Source organism: Pristiophorus japonicus, chromosome X (assembly GCF_044704955.1).
Source record: "Pristiophorus japonicus isolate sPriJap1 chromosome X, sPriJap1.hap1, whole genome shotgun sequence".
NCBI classification, from domain to species: Eukaryota; Metazoa; Chordata; class Chondrichthyes; family Pristiophoridae; genus Pristiophorus; species Pristiophorus japonicus.
The window spans coordinates 34,256,197-34,278,772 of NC_092010.1; the positions used below are offsets into that span (position 1 = coordinate 34,256,197).

At 44.1% G+C, this 22,576-nt stretch overlaps 1 protein-coding gene across 1 annotated transcript in view; it reads right to left on the minus strand.

Annotated features, from left to right (window-relative positions):
- Nucleotides 1–14,905, minus strand: part of LOC139240963 (leucine-rich repeat flightless-interacting protein 1-like) — a 35,641-nt gene extending 20,736 nt beyond the window's left edge. The window contains exon 1 of the mRNA XM_070869556.1: nt 14,278–14,905. Within this exon, the coding sequence (XP_070725657.1) occupies nt 14,278–14,361 (84 nt within the window). The 5' untranslated portion in view covers nt 14,362–14,905. The remainder of the gene's footprint in view (nt 1–14,277) is intronic.
- Nucleotides 14,906–22,576: the final 7,671 nt, after the last annotated feature.

The following is a 22,576-nucleotide window of genomic DNA, read 5'->3' on the forward strand; positions in this document are numbered from 1 at the left end:
GAGAGATTGAGCCTATACTCTCTGGAGTTTAGAAGAATGAGAGATGATCTCATTGAAACATTTAAGATTCTGAAGGGGATTGACAGGGTAGATGCTGAGAGGTTATTTCCCCCGGGCTGGAAAGTCTGGAACTAGGGAGCACAGTCTCAGGATAAGGAGTTGGCCATTTAAGACTGAGAGGAGGAGGCATTTCTTCACTCAGAGGGTGGTGAATCTCTGGAATTCTCTACCCCAGAGGGCTGTGGATGCTGAATCATTGAGTATATTCAAGGCGGAGATCGATAGATTTTTGGTCACTAAGGGATATGGGGATCGGGCGGGAAAGTGGAGTTGAGGTCGAAGATCAGCCATGATCTTATTGAATGGCGGAGCAGGCTCGAGGGGCCTACTCCTGCCCCTAATTTGTACGTTCTTATGTTTAGCCGAACTGTTGCATGCCATGACTTTACAGTTAACATTATGCTGCACGAGAACTGGCCAACAAGGTGGCTTTTTAAGTGTGGAATGATCCAAACACTTTCTCTCCTTTCTGGTGGTGAAAATAAACAAAAACAGATTTGTGTAAAATATCCTACAAAAAAAAAGGAATCCTGGAACATTTTTCTTAAAATACACATTGTTGTTGAAATCTGGTTGGGCTGAACGGCCCGTATCCGTGCTGCAATTCCTGTACACAAAGTGCCTATTGGAAACACTGGTTGTGCAATGGGAAAATGGCACTTAGCCCAGGAAGTATTTTTTCCTTAAAAAGATTGAAACCCTGAATCGGCTGTGGGCAGCCCATGGCATCTATATCCCCACTATTCCCCCCACCATAACCTTCAGTTCTTGATACACTTCTCTACATTTTATTAGACAAACTCACTTCTCCTGCTTGTATAACCCACGCACACAATTTTGCTAATTTTTTGAGGTTGCTAACCTTTATTTGCGCCACAGAACATGCAGATTGTTTAATGCAGTCACATAATCTTTTCATTTGTCACATTTTTGTGGTGCTGCCAAGCCTCTCTCCCAACATTATTGATGTTTTTAAACAGAAGGGTCAGGGACAAAGTCCTTGAAACCATTTTTGCTTTTGCAAAACTTCCTCGTTTTAAGGCTTCCTTTGAAGTGGCTCAGTTCATTTATCCATTGCCTTATTATTTAAAATCTGTCTTCACAAAACAAACTAAAGTGCAGCATGAAATTTATCTTGCAATAGATGAACGTTAAAGCATTATTAACTCACTGCATGCTTCAGTTAACTATTTAGTGGAGAGAAGTTAGTCCTGGGTTGCGTTTCCACTTTTTGAACCCAGTGTCAGTATCGTGTCGGACTAATAGCGTCTATGCTAATACAGACCTAGCAAGGGGCTGTTTTAACACGCTGTGCCTCAATCCTAAATGATTTGTTCTCAACAGACATGTGGTCTCGAACTGGCTCTCTGGGAAAGCCAATTGGGCCAGAAACTGCATCCTCGAAGTGATCTCAGCAGAAGCAACTGTGACTTACTTTGAGCAGGGATCATCAGTCACAATGAGCCCTAACTCCCTTGATGTTGCTCATGTTACAACGATGTTGTGTGCTATCAGGGCGTCGATTACAGTTCCTCCTTTATGACAAGCATTCAGTGCAAATTTGGCTCACTCTTGCCCCGGAGTCAGAAGGTCGTGGGTTCAAGCCCCATTCCAGAGATAGTGCTGAGGGAGTGCTACACTATTGGTGGTGCCACCCTTCAAGTGAGACATTAAACCAATGCCACACTTACCTGTTCCAGGTGGATGTAAAAAAAATTGCATGGCACTATTCCACAAGGAGAAAGCAGGGAGTTCTCCAAATGTCCTGGCCAACATTCATCCCTCAACCAATGACACCAAAAAGATTAAGTGTACATTTATCGCATTGCTGTTCATAAATTGGCTGCTGTGTTTGCCCACTTAACAGTGACAACACATCATAAATTCTTTCTGACTTACATTGGGAGGCCCTCATCTGGCCACACTGAGCATTGGTCTATCCTTCTTCCTCTCCTGGGAAGAATGCTCCATACAAATAGATGGTGGATCTTCGTGAATGGGAGCAGTATGGTCTTCTCACCACTTCCTCTCAGACATGGTTAAGTCCCAAAAGGATGTTCCAGTGGCTGGGGTGGCTGCCAGACCTTTAATTTTCTCCCCAATCTCAGTCTCGTTCTTATAATCAATCACTCTCTTCAACTCTATCTTAACTTCACTTGTCCCTTCCCGGCCTTTCAGTTCCTCAGAACTTTGCCATCCTAAAACTCTCTTCCATCTCCCTGCATCCACACTGTGTGGAAATCAATACTTCAATCATATTATCCAACGCTCAATTCCTTCTTCACCAGGACCTCAAAACTTTGCAGGGTTCGGAGAGGAATTTCCCCAGAGGTTTTGCTCTCTGGTGTTTTGCCTCTCTCAGGAGTTGGGGGGAGGGCGTGAGGAGGGGGGTGGGGGTTGGGTTTGATGGCAGACAGGGTCAGCCTCAAATGGACCAGCTGGTCTTTTTCTGTCCTTCATATGTTCTTTGCCCCATATCATAAAAGCCCCAAGCTTCTCGGAAATTGTTAGAATTTGTATTTTATTTTAAAAAAAGGATGGTAATTTTACATTTCATAGTGCACATAGCAGGTTTATAATCCTACATTCTTTTTAGTCAAACTTCACAGAGTTGATAATACACTATAAAATGGGTAGGTGTGTGAGCCTGTCGACAAGCATTAACATTACAACCTGTACAGATCTCGCCAATAATACTGAGCTACACAGAGGAATGTCGCGGCTTCAATCACCGGCTTGTGCCGAGAAAGCTGATAGGGCAACACCAAGACTGCTACAACTGGCCTCAAGGCACCCAGACTGGGGGCGTGGGGGGTTTGGAGGGAAGGAGGAAGCAAAAACTTCGAGTGCTATGCAGTGACCCCCCGGTGGGAAGCGAGGGGATGTTGGACGAGAAAAGGACTGAACGTGGCCGTTGACTGAATAACCGACAGACATTCACGGTCGAGGCTTGTGTGAAGAATGGACGAGGTACTGGAGGGGCTGCTGGTATCTTTGGAACTGTACCCCATCAAGAGTTATTGCCTTCAGGAGAGGAAGGACGGAAGCAAGGAAAATAAATTCCTGCGCTCCCCAACTGCTAGTGAGCAAGAAGTGGTGAACCGGTCAGTCGGAGCAGTCTGATCCTCACTTCGGTGTCTTTCACAGCAGCAAGAGAATAAATGAGGCTTGACGAACACTGAAAATCTAAGAAATTTAATTGAGTTCTGGAGCAATGATCTGGAAACGTTTGGCAGAGTTCTATTCACTGCACAGATGAAATTAGACAAGAGTGAACATTTTTTCTTCTTCGAGCACTTACGTTATCTCAAAGGAGCCGCTGTTTCCTTCAGCTCAGAGTAAACACCAAAACACAGTTGGTGAACACTGCCAATAACTCCAGAGAACAATACTATCTCGGGCATCCAGTAATACCACTTGGACAATGAAGATTAGGTCATTCCCACCCCGCTCCTTAAACAGCGATCCAATTTATCATTTGAAAAAAAAAAAAAATCCTCCTTCAAGAAGAACTCATTTTAATGAGTTGCATTATCTTCTTGAAAAACCTCACAAAAAAGTCAAATATTGGCAGGCACAATGCAACATTAATTTGTGGTGACTATTATAATTCTTGCTGTATGAATGTTTTCCAGTGCTCCATTGGTTCAGCTGGCTGAGACATTGAGTATCCAGCCAGAGAGACCAGGGAGGTTCCCGTTTGCTTGCTGGGAGATACATTTCTGCAGAGGTTTTGGCACTCATTCGCTGTAACTTTGGGGGGGGGGGGGGGGGGGGAAAAAGAGGGGTCAAGCCACAGAAACAACCGTCACACCGCTTTCCTATGGTTTCTGTGGCTCTAGGTTAAAGCAAACGAGCGGGATAGTCCCTGTGGAAATGTACCCCCTTAGTCACCACTGAGTTAACAGTCCTCAGCCAGGGTGGCAGTGAGGGAGGCAAAAATAGACCAGGGCTCCTGGTTCCGATTGCTATCTAGTGATCCCTTCTGGAAGTAGTGCACGTGTGGGCAGCACATGGGCATAGGATTGAAGCTGGCTGAATCAGGCCCCCCTGCAGTTGACTAGCATGCCAACAGTCACTTTTTAGGTTGTCAAGTGGCATAAAGAATGGCTAATTGGGCAAGATATTAGCGAGAGATTGGTGCTGGTGAAGCAGTCACTGCCTTTCGGAGAGGAGGTGGTAAGGGAGCGGTATTTTTCCAACTCTAATTACTCCACGCAATAACTTGGCTACAAAATTTCACAGTTTCTTCTGGATCAAACAGTCTCTTTTTCGAAGAATAGAATGATACAGCACAGGAGGCCGCCATTCAGCCCATCGGCCTGTGCCAGTTCTTTCAAAGAGCTATCCAATTAGTCTCACTCCCCTGCCCTTTCCCCATAGCCCTGCTAATTTTTCCCTTTCAAGTATTTATCCCAATTCCCTTTTAGAAGTTATTATTGAATCTGCTTCCACCGCCCTTTGAGGCAGTGCATTCCAGATCACAACAACTCGCTGCGTACATTTATTTAAAAAAATCTTAATTCGCATCTTTTGCCAATCACCTTAAATCTGTGTCCTCTGATTCGCGCCCCACCTGCCAGTGGAAACCGTTTCTCCCTATCTATTCTATCAAAACCCTTCATGAGATTGAACACTTCTATTAAATTTCCCCCTTAACCTTCTCTGCTCTAAAGAACCCCAGTTTCGCCATGAAACTGAAGTCCCTCATCCCTGGTATCATTCGAGTTAATCTCCTCTGGACCCTCTTCAAGGCCTTGACATCCTTCCTAAAGTGAGGTGCCCAGAATTGGACAATACTCCAGCTGAGGCCTAACCAGTGATTTAGAAAGGTTTAGCATAACTTCCTTGCTTTTGTACTCTATGCCTAGAAATAAATCCAAGGATCCTGAATGCTTTTTTTAAAAAAAACAGCCTTTTCAACTTGTTCTGCCACCACGTGTGTACATACATGAGCCAGCCCACACTGCGACCTATGAATTCCAAGGACAGTAGGTGTGTGTGTGTGTGTGTGCGCGCGTGCGCTCCAAGTCCATGCACCAGAGCAGGTCTCCAGTCGTCCTGGTTAACCCTTGCCACTGGACCAAGGCTTAGCTCTGTCAAACCCGTGTGGTGGCTGGTGTGCAACGGCCACTCCACGTTAAAAGAATCCACACACAGGCATCTTCCACCCTTCAACATGTCAGGCCCCTAATTGAACCTATGAACTCATCCTTTTTAGGGGATGTGGAAGTAGGTCATCCTCGACACGAGGGACTGCCGAATACTATACCAATACATATATTCCCAGATCTCTCTCTTCCTGCACTCCATGTAAAATTGCACCTTCAAAGTAACAAATTTCAGATTAAATCCACTATTCACTTTATTTTATAAACAAATAGCAACATGCATAAGAAATGACAGATACTAAAAGTACTTGTTGACTCATGAAGAAAGGTTGAGCAGGTTGGGCCTATATTCATTGGAATTTAGAAGACGGAGAGGTGATCTTATTGAAACATACAAGATTCTGAGGGGGCTTGACAGGGTAGATGCAGAGAGGATGTTTCCCCTTGTGGGGGAATCTAGAACTAGGGGACATAGTTTCAGAATAAGGGGTTGCCCATTTAAAACGGAGATGAGGAGGAATTTCTTCCCTCAGAGGGTTGTAAATCTGTGGAATTCTCTACCCAAGAGCTATTGAGGCTGGGTCATTGAATATATTTAAAAGGTAGAGATAGACAGATTTTTGAACGATAAAGGGAGTCAAGTGTTATGGGGAGCGGACAGGGAAGTGGAGTTGAGGCCAAGATCAGATCAGCCTTGATATTGAATGGCGGAGCAGGCTCCAGGGACCAAATGGCCTACTCCTATTTCTTATATACTTATGCTCTTATACACTATAACAAGCATAATGAAGATGTTCATAATAGGTTAAATTACCCTTTGTAAGAATGGCTTCTGACTTAAGTTCAAGTTCAAGTGTCTTGTTAATTTAATGAACCAGTTCTTGATGCTGTATTGGTAATTCCATCTCTCTCCACTCCTCAGCACGCTCACCTCTGAGTCAGAAGATTGAGGGTTCAAGTCCCGCTCCAGAGACTTGAGCACAAAAATCTAGGCTGACATTCCAGTGCAGTGCAGTGCTGAGGGAGTGCTGCACTGTTGGAGGTGCCGTCTTTCGGATGAGACGTTACATTTATATAGTGCCTTTCATGACCATCGGATGTCTCAAAGAAAGCGCTTTACAGCCACTTTTGAAGTGTAGTCACTGTTGGAATGTGGGCAACGTGGCAGCTAATTTGCACACAGCAAGCTCCCACAAACAGCAATGTGATTATGACCAGATTATGTATTCTGATGTTATGTTGATTGAGGAATAAATATTGTCCAGGACTCGATTTACAGGAACTCAATGGAGATATGAACACTTTGCATGTCACAAATATACAAGTTATCACAAGAGAACAACAACTTGCATTTATATCGCATTTCACAGATGCTTAAATCAGACAAAAACAAACCTGTATCGGGACAGCTAGTTTTGCTGCTTAAGAACAGAAGAATTAGGAACAGAAGGCCATTTAGCCCCTCGACGCTGCTCCGCCATTCAATAAGATCATGGCTGATCTGATCATGGTCTCAGCTCCACTTCCCTGCCCCTCCCCATAACCTTTTATTCCCTTATTGCTTAAGAAACTGTCTATCCCCGCCTTAAATATATTCAATGACCCAGCCTCCACAGCTCTCTGAGGCAGAGAATTCCACAGATTTACAACCCTCTGGAGAAGAAATTCCTCCTCATCAGTTTTAAATGGGCAACCCTTTATTCTGAAACTACGCCCTAGTTCGAGATCTCTCTCCCCCCAAATTAAACCAATCTGGTCCTGTATCAAATACACCATTTGATTATTAAAAAGTGAAGGAGATTAAAGAATCCAGACTTGGTCATACCGGCTAAGAACAGAGGAATGTTAATCAGTTCCAAGTCCCAACCTCAGCCACAGCTCAGCTCAGAGCTCCAAGATGACAGTGCAACTCCCAGTTGGTGACGCATTAAGAGATGAGATAATAATTTTTGCATTACTGTATCCCGGCTCATATCGGTTAGGACAGGGATGACAAACTGTCTGGCTGACTCTAAAACCTGCCGAACTGGATCATTTGAAGATGGGGGTGGAGATTAAACAGGGATTAGGATTTCAAGGTGTAGTCACGTTGCGGAGTTTCACGGGTAGGATCATTCACATAGTGTCCTGGTTTGACCAAACTCTGCCTGGGCAAATTGTTTCATAGAATAGAATCGTGGAATAGTACAGCACAGAAGAAGGAGGCCATTCGGCCCATCGAGTCTGCGCCGACTCGTTCGAAGAGCAATCCAGTCAGTCCCGCTCTTTCCCCACATCCCTGCTATTTTCTCTCCTTCGAGTATTTGTTCAATTCCCTTTTGAAGGCTACTGTTGAATCGGTATCGGGATAGCTAGTTCTGCTGCTTCCTTTTTCTCTTTCAATTCTCTCCATAAAGTGCTGACTTCTGCCAGATACGGTTCCGTATATCTCAGCAGTCCTCTGGTATCTCACCCAAGATCCTATTCTTCATGTTTGAGCCCAGACTGTGTGTCAACGGGCACTATTTAACTCTGAGGGGCATCACAGTCAAGCCCAATCCTGTCTTCACTCAACATCAACACGCAAACACATTCCAAAAGCAGTTACTGAAGGGAAGGAACCCTGGCTGAATTTACTTCACTTCCAGCATTTGTAGTGACCAGACCACACTGCTGTTCTAGCTTAGCTTACCTACCTAACTCAGCAGAGCAAGGAGCAAAAAAAGGGATCCTTCCTGATGGTTTGGCTCAATTCCACAACACAGTGCATTTATGCATTGCCCCATTATTCAGAAGCACTGGTGCCCTAAATGGTGGTCACATAGCATCTCAGAGCTCTCTTGGCTCTTTCCGGTGCAAGGCCAGTTCTGACGAAGGATCATCGACCCAAAACGTTCACTCCACTTCCTCTCCACAGATGCTGTCTGACCTGCTGAGATTTCCAGCATTTTCTGTTTTTATTCCAGATTCCAACATCTTCAGTACTTTGCTTTTATAAACATAAGAATTAGCAGGAGAAGGCCATGTAGCCCCTCGAGCCTGCTCCATTCAGTGTCGTGTATCCTACATGGCTACTGTTGGTACTATCACAAGGTGTGCCACCAGAGGGCACAGCAGTGGGAGACTTGTAGGTTACCTGTACAGGTGTGCCTGGCCTAGTATAAAAGGCAGGCCACCAGGTGTGATCCTCACTCTGGAGTTATCAATAAAGGACTAAGGTCAATACAGTTCAAGTACAACACACTGCCTCGTGGAGTCATTGCTGGAGCATCTCAGGACACTACAAATAAGATCATGGCTGATCTTCGACCTCAACTTCACTTTCCCGCCCGATCCCCATATCCCTCGATTCCCCGAGAGTCCAAAAACCATTCTCCTCACGTAGATTCCTTCCCTCGCCTTTCACTTTATTTTCCTGCATTTTAGTGTGAAGAAAACTGAGACACCCTTCAGTTACACTGAATAATCAGGACGTTTTCTTGGAGAGAAGGACAAACTGTAATCGGAATTTCAATTTTATGATGCCCTCAATAAGTGGGAACCCCTCTGTGGAAAAATAGCTACATTCTTTCCAGAATGTTTCCAGAAAATTCACCAAACTATGAAAACTAATAAAATGATCACACAACACAGCCAGTCTCTTAACCGTGAGCACGTTGTAGCTTGCCGACTCAACAGCCAGCAGAATACACTGGTGCCAGCACACCTACAGAAACAGCGCACCACTGAAAGCTGACAGACATCAGGGCTCCCCCTCCCCAAAAGATACAGACCAGTTGTTGTACTGCAGGTGTGTTTGTGGTATTTTCACTGCCCAGGAATGCAATAAGCTTGTGTTAGTGAAGAATGCTATCTAGAAATGCTGCACCTTGACACTCCAGCACACTGAAGCAATGATCTGTTACAACATTCAGCAATCCTTCCACTGAAACGACTTCTGTTTTTTCCTTCCCTTCTTCTGATCCTATCAACATGCTTGTTCATCTCATATTTTTCAGTTCTGAAGCAGGGCAAGAATCCGGAACGTCACCCGTCCGTTCTCTCCACAGATGCTGATTGACTTGCTAAGTTTCCAGCCTTTTGGGTTTGTTTATGCAATAAAAGGGGTAGGGCATGTAATTACCAACAGTACAAGGCTATGATCTCACTTGCACCGTCTAGGGTTGACACCAAATGCAGACTAAACACAAGGAATGCACATTGGTCACCCAAGAGGTGTGGAAGAGAGCCACTGGCAGAGGTTCTTATCAGTGTATGTTGTAAATACTCAGCACCATAGCATTTAGACAGCCTTCAGCAGTAGAGAATCATTAACTGTTGCTCTTTTTTTTTTAAAGTCAGGGTCACATACCCTTTCATCCTTGTCCTCACTAACCACCAATGGAATCAATTCTCCAGCATATTGACTTGAAAATCCTTAGCTTAGTCTTCAAATTCCTCTGCCTTATATCACTGCTGTTTGTTTGCTTGTTTCGAGATTGCTGGGTCAAGGCGAGTGACTCAGATTCTGCAGATAACTTAATTGTCTAATAACTACCAAGTGATCGCTCCAAATTTGAAGGCTGTTGATCTGCAGTGCGCACACGCAAGTGCTTGCCCTGATACGCACATATTCAGTGATCATATCTGGGAAGACCAAATCCCACTGATTGCTTACCAACTTCTTCCATTTTCTAGGAGGCTCAACTTTCAAAAGAAACTCCCCAGTTGCAGGACTAAAATAATCAATTGTGTAAGAATGGTATTGGGGCTGCTGAGGAAAAAAAAACTCCGCTGTGCTAGAGAATTGCAATTTATGAAATAAAATGAATGAAATGCGTGCACAGCACCAATGTTCTGGCACCTCTGAGAAGGCAAGATTGGGGTCAAAGCTATTGTGGGCGGAAAAAATGCAACAAAAAAAAAAAAAGGATGCTAGGGCCATAATTGGGTTCCCACCTCCCCTTGAAGTTAGCTTGGGAATCATGTGCACTGCTATTAAATGGAGTAAAATATGGAGTGATTTTACCACGGCATTAAGTACTATAAGCTCCATGGTTCCATGGTGGTGCCACTGCCTTTGAGCGACATTTAATTAAAAACAATTAAATCCATCTTTCATCTGAATTCCCTCTTCCCATGTAAACAATACAAACCCTTACCACGTTTCTCACTTTATAGGGGACTGGGGGGGGGGAAACAGAATCATGTGACGCATCAATGTGATGGATGACAGCCCTGGGGATACGCAGACAGTTTCAGCATCAAGTGCTGCCAGCTGAGGTATAGCAGAGCTGGAACATTCAAGTAATCTGAAGGAGTTACCTTCCAGCCCTGTAAAGTGAAGGAAATAAAGCAGCTCCAAGCAACATCTGTGTTTACATTTCGGTGAGTAAGCCTTCCTGATTTATTTCTCTGCTTTCCCAATATATCTGGGCCTCTGCAGCCTGTTACACAAGAAATCGAGCAGGAGTAGGTCACACGGCCCCTCGAGCCTGCTCTGCCATTCAATGAGATCATAGCCGATCTTCGACCTCACGTCCACTTTCCCACCTGATCTCCATATTCCTTGATTCCCCCAGGGTCCAAAAATCTATCTATCTCAGCCTTGAATATACTCAATAATTCAGCATCCATAGCTCTCTGGGGTAGAGAATTCCTAAGATTCACAACCCTTTGCGTGACGACACTCCTCCTCATCTCAGTCCTAAATGGCTGACCCCTTATCCTGAGACTATGCCCCAGAGTTCTCAACGCTCCAGCCAGGGGAAACAACCTCTGAGCATCTACCCTGTCAATTCCCCTCAGAATCTTGTACGTTCCATTGAGACCACCTCTCCGTCTCCAAAACTCCAGAGAGTATAGGCCCAATCTACTCTCATAGGACAACCCTCATCCCAAGAATCAATCTAGTGAACCTTCATTACACTACCTCTAAGGCAAGTATATCCTTCCTTAGATAAAGAGACCCAAAACTGTGCACAGTACTCCACGTGTAGTCTCGCTAAGGCCCTGTATAATTGTAGCAAGACTTCCTTACTCTTATACTCCAGCCCCCTTATTGTACCTGCATGCTAACTCACGGCGTTTCCTATACGAGGACATCCAAATCTCTCTGAACACCAACCTTGAGTAGTTTCTCATCAGCTCGTCCCTACCCCACTGGCTAACTTCTCATCGATACCAGGTCTGGATTTTATTCCTATCTAAAGTTCATGACCCAAGTTCAATTCTTTCCCCCTTATAATTGTTCTTTGGCTACAATGAGGAAAGACGGGAGGCGGCTCGAGTGGAGCATAAATGTCAGCATGGACTGGTTGGGATGAATGGCCTGTTTCTGTGCTGTATATCCAATGTAAATTTAGGACTGATATCTAGAAGTTCCTCTTCGCACACACACAGCGGTCAAGACATGGAATGGCCTCTCCTCAATTAATAATCAAATGCAGTAATCACAAAAGGCAGCACTTTACCTGTCCTCATCGCTTTCAGTGTACATGGTACAGTATACACAGTGTATTGTGGTAATGAGGTAGTGAATAAACTTTACGGAGTGGCTCGGATTATGGATGACCATGGGAATTGATTCCAGCAAGTGGAAGTCAGTGTGCACTTGGCTTAAAGATTAACAGTTTTAGGTGAACAAGTGAACAAAGGTGAATTTTTAAAAAAACAATGAAAAGTCAAACACTTAACCCTTGGGCAACTGCAGGGAATCCAGTAACCGGGAAGGCCAATTCAGCCCAGGTTAGTTCATCCATCCGGAAAGACCACACAGTCCCCCACTGCAGCAACCAATTGTTTATATACGATTCCAGGGTTTTTGCCTCCAAAAAGGGGAGCGAGGCCAGCCATTTAAGTCAGGTAAAGTGCTGCCTTTTGTGGTTACTGCATTTGATTATTAATTGAGGGGAGGCCATTCCATGTCTTGACCGCTGTGTTGTGCGAAGAGGAACTTCTAGATATCAGTCCTAAATTTACATCGGATATACAGCACAGAAATAGGCCATTCATCCCAACCAGTCCATGCCGACATTTATGCTCCACTCGAGCCGCCTCCCATCTTTCCTCATCTGTCAGCATAACCCTCTATTCCCTCCTCCCTCATTTGCTTGTCCAGCCTCCCCTTAATTGCATCGATACTATTCACCTCAACCACTCCCTGTGGTAACAAGTTCCACATTCTCACCACTCTCTGGGTAAAGAAGTTTCTTCTGAATTCCCTATTGGATTTCTTGGTGACTGTCTTATATTGATAGCCTCTAATTATACTCTTCCCCACAAGTGATAACACTCTCGCTGCGTCTACTCTATCAAAACCTTTCATAATTTTAAAGATCTCTAATTGGTTAAATTATTAAAGTTAACCTTTTAAATATAGTTAGGCCCCGTGTCCCTTTATCTGACTATAAAATCAGTTTTGAGTCTCTCCAGCCTTTCCTCATAATCCAGACTCTTGACAATAAAAAAATCAACATTGTCTTCCTTGTTCCCTGAACACAATACTCAAGGAATGGTCTGACCAGAGCAGTGTATAGTTTGATCAGGACTTCCTCTGACATTTGGCTGTATAATTCAATATTCTACTTTCACTGGAGCAGAGAGGGCCAAGAGATTGAACAGAGGTTTTGAAAATGATGGGAGAGTTTTGATATGTTGAAGGAGGGAAGGTTCTTTCCTCCGGTTGTAGAGTCAGGTGTCAGGGGTCATCAATGTAAATTTGCCACAGAGGTAAGGGAGGAGAGGGGCTCGGAAAAATGTCTTAACACAGTGGGTTGTTGGAAAATGGAATGCTTTACCCCATGGGTGAGGCAGAGACAGTTGCATCTTTTAACAGAACATTGGATAAATATTTGAAGCAGAGGAAGACACAGGGCAACGGTGAGGCAGCAGTGCAGCGAGATTAGTTTGGGATTGCTCTAGGAAAGAGCTGACACAGAGACAATGGGCCGAATGGTCTCCTTGTGCTGTAAACTTGTATGGCTCAATGGATCCTGAGGCGGTGGAACCATGAAATATCATGCCCCAGCTCTGTATTCAGTTTGATGATTTTAGCCAGGACATTGATAAGGAAGTTACAATTGGCTTCTATGCCTCTAGGCCTGGGAGGGGTAAATCAAGGTAGCCTGGCTCTGGCCCCCAATTGCCAACCAGCCCCTGCTGGAAGTACACATGTACGGACACTGGGTATGCAGGCTGCTGTAATACCCTTAGAAAGGGAAACTGTCTACACACAGCCCTGCCAGCAGGAGTTAGTACCTTCAGGAAAAAACTTGCATTTCTATAGTACTTTTCACAACCACCAGACATCCCAAAGCATTTTACAACCAAAGAAGTACTTTTGGAGTGCAGTCACTGTGGGAAACGCGGCAGCTAATTTGCACGCAGCAAGCTCCCACAAACAGCAATGTGATAATGAGCATATAATCTGTTTTAGTGATATTGGTTGAGGGATAAATATTGGCCAGGACACCGGGGAGAACTCCCCTGCTCGTCTTCGAATCAGTGCTATGGGACCTTTTACGTCCACCTGAGAGAGCAGACTCGGTTTAACGTCTCATCCGAAAGACAGTGCGGCACTCCCTCAGCACTGCACTGGAGTGTCAGCCTAGGTTTTTGTGCTCAAGTCTCTGGACTGAGCCACGGCTGTCACTCGACAGGAATTAAAAAAGAAAATGTCAAACCAAGATAAGGATGAATGTAAGACAGATATGATTAAAGGAGTGCAGGCATAATTGTATGGAAGTGGAGTCTAACACAGAGGTTTGGGGGAAGAAGAGACACCTTTAGGTGTGGCTAAACAAACTAGTAAGGAAGCAGTTTCAGACCCTAGAATCCTATTTTGACATCACGTCTATGAAATCATTTCTACCTCTATATCCAGGGGCCTGGTCCATACTTGTGCTATGCAACATAGAATAATTCTCAAGTCACAAAACCTGTTTCCCATTTTGTGACTAGCCTGGGGTGATCTCACATAGTATCGTTTGATTCCAGCATGATCTAATTGAGGGATTCATTAGAATAATGGACGAACCCATATTTGATTTGATTTTTTTTTAAACTTAAACCTGGATATAAAAAAGCTAACGCCTTGTATAACTATTTTAAATCACAGACTATTTAAGAAACAAACTGCGTCTCTTACCTCTTTAATCACCATCATCATGTTTTCATCCTCGGATATTTCTCTGGAGAGGATCCTTCTCCGGGAATTGGCCGAGGTCGCCATCCCTCCGCCTTTGAACGAACCCTCTTGTTGCTTTCGGAAATAACTTGGACAAAAAAAAAGTTTCTCGAGACCTCAGAACTTCTGGACAAACTTTCTACCCACCCGGCCAAGCCAAACCGCCCGCCCGCTTCAGCGAGCCTTACTTGGCCCAGACTCCTAACCGGGTCTGCTGCTTCATTCTTCCCAGTGTCCCGCCGACCGATCAAGTCTGTTTGAGCAACAAGAATATTTGTCTTTAAAAGGCTCCGCTCCGCCGCTTGCCCTGCTCAAAGTATTTCTGGATTGTTGCAGTCCCGCCTGCCGCTCGGGAGGCCTTTGGGTCCTAGCGCCGGGCTCTGCTGAGTCACAGTGGGGGGGGTGTCAGCCAGTCCCCATTGCGCAAGCACTTTTGTTTTTTAAAGTCTTCCATTCAAAATAAACAGCTGTCCAGAGCAGATAATCGATTGCCTCGAAATTTTAATGGGGAGGGATGCAAAGCTGATTGCAAAGCCACAAATTCCTCCTCCCCCGAAACAAAGCAGACCACGTTTCACAGCTTTCGCCAACAAAATCAACATGCGAGTCTTTACAGGCCTATTCCGAGTATGGCGGCATGCAGTCCGACAGAGATCTTGAGAAATAATTTGAATAATTAAAGGTAACATCAACAAGCATTAAGATTAAATGATAAAAACAGATAATGCTGGAAATCTCAGCAGGTCAGGCAGCAGCTGGGGAGATCGGTGACCCCTCATTTCAGATTCCAGCATCTGCACTATTTTGCTTTTGCATTCAGATTCAATTGTTTCTTTCAACATAAATTAGCATCCCTTCTGAGAGCATGCAGTTGTCAAAAAACAAGTTGTAATTAAATTAGGAACATAGGAACAGGAATAGGTTGCAAAGAAATGTAACTGTACCCTCACCCATTCCGTGTACCGTATAGTGCCACTAGTAAAGCAATATGATGACTGTATTACAATGTATCCTGGATTGTACTGAAATGTACCTCGAAATGTAAAGCAAGCAAATCTATTGAACGGAACTGCCGTTAACATCCAAATGTATTGTATGGAATTGCTGACCGTATCCAAATGCCTTCCAATGTATTGTGCAAATTTTTATATGAATAAAGTATATTTTGAAATAAAAAAAATAGGAACAGGAGTAGGCCATTCAGTCCCTCAAGCCCTGATTCAATTCGATCATGGATTATCTGCAACTCAACTCCATTTACCCACTTTAGCTCCACATCCCCCGATACCCTTACCTAAAAAAATCTATATCTTAGCTTTAAAAGCTCCAATTGACCCGTAGCAACCAAAGCAGGGGGGGGGGGGGGGAGGAGGAGGGATTCCAGATTTCCACAGCCCTTTGTGTAAGAAAGTGCTTCTCGATTTCCCTCCTAAATGGCCGAGCTCTAATTTTAAGATTATCTTCCCTCATTCTTGAATCCCTCACCAGAGAAAAGTTTCTCTGTATCCAACCTATTGAATCCTTTTAACATTTTAAACACCTCGATCAGATCACCTCTCAATCTTCTGTACTCAAGGGAATGCAAGCCAAGTTTGTGCAGTATATCCTTCTTGAGGTGCGATGCCCAGAACTGAACGCAGTGCTCCAGATGGGGTTTGACCAAGGCTCTACACACCTGAAACATAACTTCCTCCCCATTGTATTCCAGCCCCCAGGAGACAAAGGCCAACATTCCATAAGCTTCTTTGATTACTTTGTGTACCCATCCCCGAGCTTTTAGTGATTTCTGTATTTGGACTCCCCAATCTCTTTGCTCCTCTACAGTTCCTAGTTTCTCACCATTTCAAAAATACTCCAATTTATCTTTCTTGGGACCAAAGTGGGACCTTACACTTACCCATTGAACTCCATTTGTCAAAGTTTTGCCCACTCACTTAATCTGTCTACATCTCTTTCCAATGTCCTGCTCCCATCTGCAATACTTACTGTCGCTCCTAATTTAGTGCCATCTGCAAACTTGGATATACAGCTCTGTTTTCCTTCATCCTTCATTAAAAAATATGGTGAAAAGTTGAGGCCCCAAAACAGTTTTCTGGCAAACACCACTTGTCACTTCCTGCCAATCAGAGTAACTATCCTTAATCCCCACTCTCTGTCTCCTACCTCCCAACTAATTCCAACCCAAGTCAAAAGGGCTACCTCCTATTGTGTGCGCTCTCATTTTTGCCAATAATGTCTTGTGCGGTACCTTATCGAATGCTTTCTGGAAGTCCTCATAGATAACATTCAAAAACACTCCCCTGCTGACCTTATGAGTGACCACCTCAAAAAATTAAAGTAGTTTAATCAGAAATGACTTGCTCTTAAAGCTATGCTGGCTGTCCGATCAATTCATACTTGTTCATGTGCTCAATTCCTCTGTCCCTAATGCCAGATTCTCGTAGCTTCCCCACAGCTGACGTTAAATAGACAGGTCTGTAATTACCTGGTTTCTCTCTCCCACCCTTCTTAAATAATAGTGAGATTTGCAAATTTCCAGTCTAACAGCACAATTATAAGCTTTGAAAGATTCAAAAATAAGCAATGGAGTACCACCTCAGCAAAGCCAGATCCACTGACATCGGTGTTGTCTCTGGATCAGTTTCAGCAGATGTGATAGAAAGACTTGGATTTATATAGCGCCTTTCACGACCACCGGACACCTCAAAGCACTTTGCAGCCAATGAAGTACTTTTGGAGTGTAGTCTCTTGTAATGGAGGAAACGCAGCAACCAATTTGCGCACAGCAAGCTCCCACAAACAGCAACGTGATAATGACCAGATAATGTATTTTGTTATGTTGATTGAGGGATAAATATTGGCCAGGACACCGGGGATAACGCCCCTGCTCTTCTTCGAAATAGTGCCATGGGATCTTTTACGTCGACTTGAGAGTGCAGACGGGGCCTCGGTTTAACCTCTCATCCGAAAGACGGCACCTCCGACAGTGCAGCACTCCCTCAGCACTGCACTGTCAGCCTAGATTTTGGAGTGGGACTTGAACCCACAACCTTCTGACTCCGAGCTACCCACTGAACCATGGCTGACACTGGTCACTGATAGCCAGCATATAGCACCGCTCTACCGCATATTACCTGGCAAGCAATGTCAGAGCAGGTGGATAGGATTGCGCCGCTGCATTTCGGTCAGTCTTCCTAGTTTTAAAATGCTTCCCCATTTTTCCAATGTATTTTTAGTTGGTAGGGAGTCAAAGAGAAATGGACACAGAGTCTACATCCAAAACGTTAATCTTTTCTTTTTTCAGATACTGACGAAACCTGCTGTGCATTTCCAGCTTTTTCTGTTGTATATGATTTGACAAACTGATAGCATATTATAATTATTGTAATACAAGATTACTAGCATTTTTTTTAAATGAGTGTTTTATCCTCTTGATCACCTGCATCTTGTACTGTTCTCTGGCTAAGATGGTAGGCAGGTAACCTACCTCAGACAGCACCACTCTAGCTGGCTGTTATTGAGCATACAAGGGCAGCCTCCAATGATGCCATCCATTTTTCCCCTCACTCATTTCCAAACTCTCAAGTGTTAATGTTACGTGATTGTTTATTTAATGGGATGGTAATGTCTGTGGCCCCAAAGAGATAAACAAGATTCTAATGGCTGTACATGTTAGTGTTGTGTCTATGGACATAACAGTAACATTTAGAACAGCAAAGTTTTTAAAGCAGCAGGAAAACTAAGCAAGATCAGAGTCTATAAACAAAAACTAGAGGAAAAGAATCTTTTTCTCCTCTTTGAAGGCAGTATTTCATAATGGACTATGGGAGAGAAGGAGGAAGAAAAACAATAAAGTCTGAGCTGAATCATAGAATAGTACAGCACAGAAGGCCATTCGGCCCATCGAGTCTGCGCCGGTTCTTTCGAAGAGCAATCCCGTTAGTCCCACTCTTTCCCTGCAAGTTTTTTCTCCTTCAAGTATTTATCCAATCCCCTTTTGAAGGCTACTACTGAATCTGTATCCACCAACCGATCAGGCAGTGCATTCCAAATCCTAACCGCTTGTTGTATAAAAAAGCTTTTCCTCATGTCGCCTCTGGTTCTTTTGCCAACCGCCTTAAATCTGTGCCCTCATTATCGACCCTTCAGCCATTGGAAACAGTTTCTCTTTATTTACTCTATCTAAACCCTTCATGGGTTTAAACACCCCTATCAAATCTCCTCTTGGCCTTCACTGCTCCAAGGAGAACCTCAGCTTCTCCAGTCTATCCACATAACTGTAATCCCTGGTATAATTTGAGTACTCTTCTGTACCCTCTTCAAAGCCTTCATGTCCTTCCTAAGGTGTGGTGCCCAGAATTGGACACAATACTGCAGCTGGGGCCGAACTCGTGTTTTAAGTCCAATCCTATCTTCTCCAGAGATCCAAGGACCCACCCTTTAGAACAGAAGAAATAGGAGCAGGAGCAGGCCATTTAGCCCTTCGAGCCTGCTCTACCATTTAATAAGATCATAGCTAATCTGGACTAGACTTTAGTGAATTTTATTTCTGCACAATAAAGTGATGTACCTCAAAGCCAGATACTAGAGTCTACTGTATATCTGACAGGTAATCAAGTGATGCATTATCATTCACACTCCACTCATCTAATGTGCCATACTCGATTGTCATCATCATCGGCAGTACCTCGGAATCGAGGAAGACTTGCTTCCACTCCTGAAGTGAGTTCTTTGGTGGCTGAACAGTCCAATACGAGAACCACAGTCTCTGTCACAGGTGGGACAGACAGTCATTGTGGGAAGGGGTGGATTGGACTGGTTTGCCGCACACTCTTTCCGCTGTCTGCGCTTGATTTCTGCATGCTCTCGGGGTTGAGACTCGAGGTGCTCAGCGCCCTCTCGCATGCACTCCCTCCACTTAGGGTGGTGTTGGGCTGGGGACTCCCAGGTGTCAGTGGGGATGTTGCATTTTATCAGGGAGGCTTTGAGGCTGTCCTTGAAACATTTCCTCTGCCCACCTTTGGCTCATTTGCCGTGAAGGAGTTCAGAGTAGAGCACTTGCTTTGGGAGTCTCGTGTCTGGCATACGGACAATGTGGCCTGCCCAGCGGAGCTGATCGAGTGTGGTCAGTGCTTCAATGCTGGGGATGTTGGCCTGAATGAGGACGCTAATGTTGGTGCGTCTGTCCTCCCAGGGGATTTGTAGGATCTTGTGAAGACATCATTGGTGGTATTTCTCCAGCAACTTGAGGTGTCTACTGTACATGGTCCATGTCTGTGAGCCATACAGGAGGGCAGGTATTACTACGGCCCTGTAGACCATGAGCTTGGTGGCAGTTTTGAGGGCCTGGCCTTCAAACATTTTTTTCCTCAGGTGGCACTGGCATACCAGTGTTGGATCGTGTCGTCGTTGCCTGCTCACTCGATTGTACTTACCCGATGATACCACTGGAGGTCACCTATTGTCAACATCCTCTAGTTTTCTGCAACAGTGAGAATCAAAATGAAACGGCCTTAATAAATTTGTCAAATACAACAACCAGGTAACCTTAACAATGCACATTTCCCATAGAGAAAGTGACATGGTTTGAGGAGTTTATGATTCATAGTTTCTCCATTCTAGTCATAACAAATGCAGATTTATTTATATAGGCATAGCCTTCACCAAGCCACCTATTAAATGCAAATTCAGAGGATTCATCAGTGATTGACTAGCACTTCGCCCTCCTCCCATTTTTTTCTTGGCAATTTTCTCCACTTGCAGGAGGATAGTTCCAACAACCTCTCTGCTCCCAAACCAGCCAAAAGGACAGGATAATGACTTCAGTGACTGATGCTAACTGCAAAAAGCAAACAAAAGCTGCCTGGGTAGCTCCCTGCAAGAACACCCCAAGGCTCTACTTGGTGCCTCTCCCCACCAAGTCAGCATACCTCAGAACTCCTGCTGGAAAGTGAATATGTACACAGTTGAAGACATGAGCGGGCTGGTGGATTATGACAGCCATCATAGCTCAAAGTAGCTCTTTTATATTGGCACTTGCTTAAGTTGAATTCCAGGAGACAGACATCTATTTGGTGGCTCCCAGTTCCCTTACTTCAGTGGTAGAATCATAGAAGTGTGAAGAGGTTAGAGAACCATAAGGTGGGATGCGTATGTACGAGAGCGAGAGCAACTGAGCTCAGACTTAATGTCCCACACCTCTAGGCTAAGTCAGAAATGAACATTCATAGTAGTTTCTGACTGCTGAACAGAATTGTTTGAGTGTATAAACTGGGAGGAAGTTTTGACTGATCCAGGTCATGATTTCAGATAGGTAGTTGGAGATGAAGACCTCTATGGGGGCAGTGGAGGTGAAAGCAAGGTTGAGCCACAATTTCATCAGCAAACACATGAAAACTGACCCTATGTGTCCAACTAATGTTGCCATTGCACAGGCAGGAATCAAGAATATGGTTGGGGTACACTAGGTGAGTGTGGGAGGTGGAAAAAGGTGGGCATGGGGAAGCAGAACCATTTGAAGTGATGTCTACCAGTACCCAACAGCACCAGAGGATGACTGCAGGGGAGAAATGTTCAGGGATAGAAATGAGCAGCAGTATCAAAGGGAGAGGCAGGAATGAGCTGTGGTTGTAGTCAGATGATTGCAACAGAACCAATTCTTATTAAGTACTGCAGTATCTGTAAGGCATGGAGATTTTTTTTTTTGAGAAAAAAATTCAGTGGTATGTACATTACAAAGCAGAAGCCATCTGGCTCTCGATGACGGTTGCAATGAAAATACAGCTGGCTCAACAGATTGAAACAGTGAGTAATTGAGGCACAAGTCCAAAAGATCACTGAATTTTGGTAGGATAGTGCTATAATTGCCCTTTCAAACCCTTACATTTAGGGAGATGAAAAGGAATGAAAGCTCAAGTATGACTAGCAGGGCAACCACCCAATGCAAGTAGAACTACACACCAAGAAGTCACTGCCTTCACAAGGGAAGGGGAGGAGGAAGGAGGAAGGAGGGAAAAAACCAAAGCAAAGTCAGGAAAAAACAATCTGGATACAACAAACCTTGGGGTACATATTTAACTTGCATTCGAGTTGGAGAAGAGTGAATATGTATGGAGGTACCATCTTTGAACTTTCCCAGTGCCCAGGCCAACATTCCTCCCTCAAGTCAGTCATTGATCTCATTTGCTGTTTGACGCCTTGTTCTGTGCAAATTAGCTGCCGCATTTGCCTGCATAAGCACTGACTGCACTTCAGCCAACTAATTACCGCAAGTGCTTTGGGAGATCCAGAGGATGTAAAATGAAAGTTCAAAATCTGCAACTGAAAAGCAAAAAAGAAATGCTGGAAATGCACATGTGAACCAGCAGCTATAATACCAAACCTAGGGTCACAGCTGCAACACTGATCACATTATGCATTTTGATGGAGAACTGGAGTACATGCATTTTAATTAAGCTCATTTATGATGTGATGCTTTTGACAGGAGAGCTGGAGTACACCAATCAAGCTGCTGCCTATGAATCAGGGCAGGAACATGAACTGGGGAAAATACTCAGGACGAGCAGTTTTAGTTGGATTAAGCAACGTATCACAGATTGCAAAGTTTCACTTCAAAATTCTGCTAAAAAGTACATGTATGAGTGCATGGGCTTTGATAAATAGGTAAAAACATTTTTGAGGAGGAAACAGTAAAATTCAGAGTTTAAGACAGAACAGCAAAGAATGGAGACAATAGTGAAGGCAATGTTAAAAATATAACAAGCCAAATATTGCAGATGCTGGAAATCTCAGGTCAGGTAGCATCTGTGGAGAGAAACAGTTAGCGTTTCAATATCACATTCCAACAAAGGGTCACAGACCCAAAACGGTAAATGTGTCTCCAGATACTGCCTGACTTGGAGATTTCCAGCATTTGTTTTATTAATGTTAAAATTGTGTTTAATTAGTAAAAGCAGTCCCTGCTTTTTCCAGGAGCTTTATTATTTAATGCACAAGTAGAACAAAGCTTCCCTAACCTTACACCAAAAAAATGGTTCCATACACAGAAGTTTGCTAGCCAGTGGCAAAATTGGGAGGCAAATAGGTTGCCTGGGGAGTAAGTATAGGAGATTTAGCTGCTAACCTGAATAATGACTAACCGATTAGCAGTTCTATTGTTTTGCATTTTGTTAATGTTCTTAAGGCAAAAACATTCCCATTTGGGTGTCAAAAGTATGTTGAGATCATATGCATGGATGATAGCCACTCCAGACACCACTAA